The 7,706-nt window shown below is 45.6% G+C and overlaps 1 protein-coding gene across 1 annotated transcript; it reads left to right on the top strand.

The window, feature by feature from the left end:
- Positions 1–638: 638 nt before the first annotated feature.
- On the top strand, positions 639–6,939 carry LOC133358492 (uncharacterized). The gene is made up of 2 exons (XM_061576832.1): positions 639–1,085; positions 1,540–6,939. Exons 1-2 carry the CDS (start codon positions 854–856, stop codon positions 3,018–3,020), a joined length of 1,713 nt encoding a protein of 570 aa, XP_061432816.1. The 5' UTR covers positions 639–853; the 3' UTR covers positions 3,021–6,939.
- The last annotated feature ends 767 nt before the right edge of the window (positions 6,940–7,706 follow it).

Genomic DNA, 7,706 nt, shown 5'->3' with positions numbered 1-7,706 from the left:
ACTGGGTGAGTGATGTGACTAGCTGAGTGACTGGGTGACTGACTGGGTGACTGACTGACTGACTAGCTGAGTGACTGACTGAGTGACTGAGTGACTGGGTGAGTGAGTGACTAGCTGAGTGACTAGCTGAGTGACTAGCTGAGTGGAGTGACTAGCTGAGTGACTAGCTGAGTGACTAGCTGAGTGACTAGCTGAGTGACTGAGTGAGTGACTTACCTGAATGAGTGCGCGAGTACTCCTCCCGTAGGCGCGCTCCCCACGCGTCTCGCTGTCGTGGCCCCGCGTCCGTGGACAGGAGCGGGATGCGGCTGAGACTGCGTCTGGTCGCCTCGTCCACCATGACGCCGGATCGATCCGCGCGCGAAGAAATCGACACCGCGCGACTCCTCGCCACGTTTACCAATGGGCGGGAGCGATTCTCGGAGTCGCGAACAAAACGATTCCTGGTGACGTTCAGTAGCGAAGCAATGGGCGGGAGCGATTCTTGGAGTCGCGAACAAAACGATTCCTGGTGACGTTCAGGAGCGAACCAATGGGCGAGAGCGATTCTCGGAATCGCGACGTAAACGATTCCTGGTGACGATCAGTAGCGAATTAATGGAGAGAATCGATTTGATTTTTAAATCGATGCCGAGAAAACGATTCCCTGCGTTGGTGGCAGTGTGCAGCAGTATTTTTGATTTGCTTTTGTGACATTTTCACATTTAACCCATTTTCCATAACATCCCAGATAGATTCAGTGCTGAGCAAACTTGAGTGACTTCGAGAACATTCTAGAGTTTTCCAGCAATATAAATTATAGTATAAATACAGCGAGGGCCCTTAAGCCCACCAGTTTCATCTGCCAAAGTGGATGCAATATTTGAATTTTTCTGAGATGGCATCAAGAGGCTGCAAGCATCCGGCAGATGCATTTTGCTACGTCTGTGGGCAATTTATCAAGACGAGAGCGAGAAAGTATTCTGTGGAAGCATCTGCTAAGATGTGCGAGGCCTACAAGGCATATTTTGGCATGCCTGTTGGGGATCAAGACAAACCCTGGGCACCTAATTTCAGCTGCGAGGCATGCAAAAAAACTCTGGAAGGTGAGATGGAATTTTGTGTCATATAAAATTTGTTTGAAAATTTTAAATTCATCTGCTTGGTTCTTTCGGTAAAGTCACGTAGAAGGGAAATAATAAAATAATAAAAACAAAACATTAAATAATAAAAATAAAACAATAAAATAATTCGTTATGTTTTATTTTTATTATTTTATTAGAAGGGAAATAATAAAAGAATAAAAATAAACCAATTAAATTAATTAATGATGTTTTCTTTTTATTATTTTATTATTTCCCTTCTACGTGACTTTACAGAAAGAACCAAGAAGATGAATCCCTGCAGTCACGAAAGCTTTAAATCGAAAATTGTCAAAGTTTTAATTTTATTTTAAAAATGGTTTACAATTTTCAATGTTATTGAAAAAAATATTTCTGAAAAATGTTGGCGCAAATCTCTCACAAATTAATCATGCGTGAAATAAATGTCTTTTTGTAGGATGGTACAGAGGGGAAAAGAGAGCCATGAAGTTTGCTATCCCAAGAATTTGGCAGGAACCCACTGACCACTCAAGCAACTGCTACTTCTGCATGGTGGACCCTTCCAAACGTCGGACTGGCAAGAATGCACCCGCCATCACTTATCCGGACCTTCCTTCATCCATCGCCCCGGTGCCACACTGCCATGAGCTCCCCGTACCCACTCCTCCGGAGAGAGAGCAGCCGTCTTTAGAAGAGAGCAGCAAGTCAGAGAGCGAGGAAGACATCGTAGACCAAGATGACAATTTCAGAGGTGGAGCTGAGGAGAGAAACCCATACTACCCCAACCAAAAAGACCTCAACGACTTGATCAGAGATCTTGGTCTCACCAAGTCCAATGCCGAGCTTTTGACGTCTCGGCTCAAGCAGTGGAACTTGTTGGATGAAAGTGTGCAAGTCGCAGATCGGAGGAAGCGTCACCGACCTTTTTGTAGCTTCTTCACCCGTCAAGATGGGCTCTGCTTCTGCCACAATGTGGCCAGTCTGTTCGAGGCAATCGGAATAGCCTGTAACCAGAATGAGTGGCGCCTCTTCATTGACAGCTCATCCAGGAGCCTCAAAGCCGTGCTGCTCCATAATGGCAACAAGTACCCGTCTCTTCCCCTGGCTCACTCGGTGCACCTCAAAGAGGATTACAACAGCATCAAGACCTTGCTGGACGCCTTGAAGTATGACGAGTACGGCTGGGAGGTCATCGGAGACTTCAAAATGGTGGCATTCCTGATGGGTCTCCAAGGCGGTTTCACCAAGTTTCCCTGCTATCTTTGCCTTTGGGACAGCAGGGACACCAAGGCGCACTACCACAGGCGGGACTGGCCACAGCGGACCGAGTTCTCTGTGGGGAGGAACAACGTCAAGAGGGAGCCACTGGTGGACCCCCGGAAGGTGCTGATGTCACCACTGCACATCGAATTGGGCCTTATGAAACAATTTGTCAGAGCCATAGATAACGAGTCAGAAGCCTTCAAGTACCTTCAAGACTTCTTCCCGAAGCTGTCGGAGGCAAAGGTCAAAGCCGGTGTCTTCGTCGGACCACAGATAAAGAAGATCCTGGAGTGCAGTGAATTCCCCAAGAAGCTCACTAGTAAGGAGAAAGCAGCTTGGGACAGCTTTGTCGCAGTGGTTCGTGGCTTCCTGGGCAGTCACAAGGTCGAAAACTATGTGGAGCTGGTTGAGAATCTGGTGAAGAACTACGGAACAATGGGCTGTAGGATGTCCCTCAAAGTCCATATCCTTGATGCTCATCTTGATAAATTCAAAGAGAACATGGGAGCGTACTCGGAGAAACAAGGCGAGCGCTTACACCAGGATACACTGGACTTTGAACGCCGCTACCACGGACAGTACAACGAGAACATGATGGGAGACTACATTTGGAGGGTGATTCGTGAAAGTAATTTACAGTATAATCGTAAATCTCGAAAAACGACTCGCTTCTAAAACTTTTGCAGTATTTTTTGTATTTCTTTAGTATGAATACACGTTACTTGTGATTCGTGTTGCTTTTATCTCACTTTATGTGAACGAAAAGACACAAATTCGACCGTTTTCTCATTGAAAATAGGTAAATTTCAAAGTATCACTGTCCTGGTCACAAAAGCAACGTTTCTGGGGAATAATAGCCATTTTATATACTTGTTAGGCAGAAGCAATTACGAAATAACACTACCCAGGAACAAAAATTGTGTTCCATCGTGTTATCAATGAATTGATTCGATTTCATAATCGAATGCGTGATATCAATGGGGAATAGATTTTTGTACAGACTATAAACGATTGCTTAGATATTTTAGATGTGAACAAATGTTTGAAAATCGACTAAATAGTAAACACATTCCTGCTGCGGAGGGAGCTGGTAGGAACGAGGGCGGGCACAAGCCGGCGTGAGTAGGTTAAACGTTGAGTTTTATAAGGGCACCACGGGGTGACCAGCCCCTCCCCACCCAGCCCCACCCCTCCCACCCCCCACCCAGCCCCACCTTCCCCACCCAGCCCCTCTCCACCCTGCCCCTCTCCACCCAGCCCCACCCCTCACATTTTTGGATGCACGACGGACGGACGGACACAATAATCCCCTGTGGGCTGGTGGAACCAGGTGGTTCCTATCAGTATAAAGGTAATCAAAATCAATATACATTAGTTTACATAGAAAATCGAATATATCGATTCTATTGGATCGATTAACAGTTTCCGAAGATCCAATCTTCACCAAATAGAAACCATTGAGACATTCGATTCGATCCCGTCCGGTGACATTTAACGTGAAGGTAGAGAGGGGGGAATCGAAAGTAACGATCCATCTAGCATATCGATACCTTTTAACAACAAGGAATCGCTCATGACGATTAAAGTGAATCGATTCTCCCCAACCTGGCCAGTGTCAAGTGCGGAAGTAGCCTTGAGCGAGCTACAGTTTAATACCGTATGTACAGTATGTTGAACTTCTTTAATATTGGAGTCTAAGGGAGACTTTAATATTGGAGTCTATGGGAGACTTTAACATTGGAGTATGTTGGAGACTTTGACACTGGAGTCTATGGGAGACTTTAACATTGGAGTCTATGGGAGACTGGAACATTGGAGTCTATGGGACACTTTAACATTGAAGCCTATGGGAGACTTTAACATTGGAGTCTATGGGAGACTTTAACATTGCAGTCTATGGGTAGAGACTTTAACATTGGAGTCTATGGGAGACTTTAACATTGAAGTCTATGGGAGACTTTAACATTGAAATCTATGGGATACTTTAACATTGAAGTATATGGGAGACTTTAACATTGGAGTCTATGGGTAGAGACTTTAACATTGGAGTCTATGGGAGACTTTAACATTGGAGTCTATAGGAGACTTTAACATTGGAGTCTATGGGAGACTTTAACATTTTAGTCTATGGGAGACTTTAACATTGGAGTCTATGGGAGACTTTAACATTGGAGTCTATGGGTAGAGACTTTAATATTGAAGTCTATGGGAGATTTTAACATTGGAGTCTATGGGAGACTTTATTATTGAAGTCTATGGGTAGAGACTTTAACATTGAAGTCTATGGGTAGACACTTTAACATTGTAGTCTATGGGTAGAGACTTTAACATTGGAGTCTATGGGTAGAGACTTTAACATTGAAGTCTATGGGAGACTTTAACATTGGAGTCTGTTGGAGACTTTAACACTGGAGTCTATGGGAGACTTTAACATTGGAGTCTATGGGAGACTGGAACATTGGAGTCTATGGGACACTTTAACATTGAAGCCTATGGGAGACTTTAACATTGGAGTCTATGGGAGACTGGAACATTGGAGTCTATGGGAGACTTTAACATTGGAGTCTATGGGAGACTTTAACATTGGAGTCTATGGGAGACTTTAACATTGGAGTTTATGGGAGACTTTAACATTGGAGTCTATGGGAGACTTTAACATTGAAGTCTATGGGAGACTTTAACATTGAAGTCTATGGGAGACTTTAACATTGAAGTCTATGGGATACTTTAACATTGAAGTCTATGGGAGACTTTAACATTGGAGTCTAAGGTTGAGACTTTAACATTGGAGTCTATGGGAGACTTTAACATTGAAGTCTATGGGTAGAGACTTTAACATTGAAGTCTATGGGAGACTTTAACATTGGAGTCTGTTGGAGACTTTAACACTGGAGTCTATGGGAGACTTTAACATTGGAGTCTATGGGAGACTTTAACATTGACGCCTATGGGAGACTTTAACATTGGAGTCTATGGGAGACTTTAACATTGGAGTCTATGGGAGACTTTAACATTGGAGTCTATGGGAGACTTTAACATTGGAGTTTATGGGAGACTTTAACATTGGAGTCTATGGGAGACTTTAACATTGAAGTCTATGGGAGACTTTAACATTGAAGTCTATGGGAGACTTTAACATTGAAGTCTATGGGATACTTTAACATTGACGTCTATGGGAGACTTTAACATTGGAGTCTAAGGTTGAGACTTTAACATTGGAGTCTATGGGAGACTTTAACATTGAAGTCTATGGGTAGAGACTTTAACATTGAAGTCTATGGGAGACTTTAACATTGGAGTCTGTGGGAGACTTTAACATTGGCGTCCTCCGGTCTAACACCGTTTGAGACGAGGCTCAAAAGAAAGCTGTCTCTGGTGTGGACCAATCAGTTTCAAGGACAATGCATTTATTATCAGAGTGTGTTTTCTTTGCATTCCGACCACAAGCATTGTGGTTAATGCAGACGTGATTCCTTGTAAAAGGTTTCAGTTTGGTGTTTTAACATCTGAACACAGCTGATTTGTTGCCAGAACAAAACAGGGGAAGACTTATTCTCATATTTTGCTATTGGCAAAGAAGGTCCCATGATGTAGCTATCGGTTTAACACGAAGGCTTTCGCGTCCAATATCCATAGTGAAGCTTTTTAAATCCTTTATATTAAGTTCACTTGCTTGCGTGCTTGCTTGCTTGCTTACGACCGTGCAAATCTTTCGGTCGTTTTTTAACCCACTTCCCGTGATCCAATCGAGCTGACATTTTGCACACAGACTCGTTGTGCGAGACAATTAATGTTCGTGAAATTTTTTTTCTCCAAAATTTTACACTGTTTAGGGAAAACAAATTAAATATTTAATTACAAATTGTTTAATACTGGCAGACAATCATCTGACCCATAGGTGGCAGCCATCTAAAGCCAGAGGATGAGAGGACTCTAGCCGCCACGCATATAAAGGATTTAGAGTGAAAAACTTTGTTTTTACGGGTTTATTTTTTTTGGTTGGGTTAGATCGCGTAAATATATAAATGTGTCGTCGTTAAACCCGCCACCACCCGACACAGCCAATTATCGAGGGGTGTGTCGTGTAAACAGAACGTGCCAATTCGTTACTCGCACAGCACTAACCGGTTGTGTGTTAGAGAGTAAATCCACGACTTTGTAAGCGTGGTGGACGAACCCCAAATAAACTCCCCCTGTATTATGGACCCTTCGCATTCATTAACATTGTACACAATTCTCTTGTGTTTTTAACGATTTGGAACCACAGGGCTGCAATGCTGCGGCAAAGGTTAAGAGAGCTCTGCTTGATGATGATGATGACGATGTTCTAACCCCAACCCAATAAACACATTCCTGCTGCGGAGGGAGCTGGTAGGAACACGTCGGGTTGCTCGGTCAATGGCCTGCAGGGTCAACGGCGGCGTGGTGTATTCCGCAAATATGGCCGACTGTGAGGGCGGGCACAAGCCGGCGTGAGTAGGTGAAACGTTGAGTTTTATAAGGGCACCACGGGGTGACCAGCCCCTCCTTACCCAGCCCCTCCCTACCCAGCCCCACCCCTCCCACCCCCCACCCAGCCCCACCCGCCCCCTCCCCACCCAGCCCCTCCCCACCTTCCCCACCCAGCCCCTCCCCACCCTCCCCTTTCCACTCAGCCCCTCCCTCCCCACCCAGCCCCTCCCCACTCTACCAAACCTCACCCCTCCCACCCCCCACCCAGCCCCACCCTCCCCACCCAGCCTCACCCTCCCTCCCCACCCAGCCCCTCCCCACCCTCCCCACCTAGCCCCTCCCCACCCTCCCCACCTAGCCCCTCCCCACCCACCCTCCCCACCCAGCCCCTCCCTCCCCGCCCAGCCCCTCTCCACCCTCCCCACTCCACCCAGCCCCACCCACCCCTCCCATATTTGGAATACACGACGGACACAGTAATCCCCTGTGGGCTGATGTAACCAGGAGGTTCCTACCGGTAAAATACAGAAAAACAATCTAAGCTTTTACGATGTCACAGGGCAGCAGGGAGTTGAACAGCAGAGGGCGGTGATGGGTCAATGTGTTCACTGTGGGGTTCTCTGACATCTGGGTCACCGTGTGCGCGCTGAGATTATTTTGCGATGATGTCCGCTGCAATGTGAATGGCCCAAACGACGGGGCCACTTTGTTGAGCGGCTGTCATTTGTGGTGGCCCAAGTCGCTTCTGAACAAGAAGTTACTGTCTTCTTGGTTCTTTCGGTAAAGTCACGTAGAAGGGAAATAATAAAATAATAAAAATAAAACATAATAAAATAATTCTCACGACGTTTCGGCCACAACGCAAGCAGCCGTCCTCAGGTGAAGAATGAATTTTTCACCTGAGGACGG

This window comes from Lethenteron reissneri, chromosome 62 (assembly GCF_015708825.2).
Source record: "Lethenteron reissneri isolate LAM-NWPU_2019-01 chromosome 62, ASM1570882v1, whole genome shotgun sequence".
Classification (NCBI taxonomy): Eukaryota; Metazoa; Chordata; class Hyperoartia; order Petromyzontiformes; family Petromyzontidae; genus Lethenteron; species Lethenteron reissneri.
This window is presented reverse-complemented; position numbering and strand designations above follow the sequence as displayed.

Bases quoted from the DNA above. Each gene is read 5' to 3' on its own strand.
- LOC133358492 (XM_061576832.1), top strand. From the start codon at position 854: ATGCAATATTTGAATTTTTCTGAGATGGCATCAAGAGGCTGCAAGCAT. The intron at 1,086-1,539 runs GTGAGATGGAAT...GTCTTTTTGTAG, and splicing joins ATGCAAAAAAACTCTGGAAG to GATGGTACAGAGGGGAAAAG.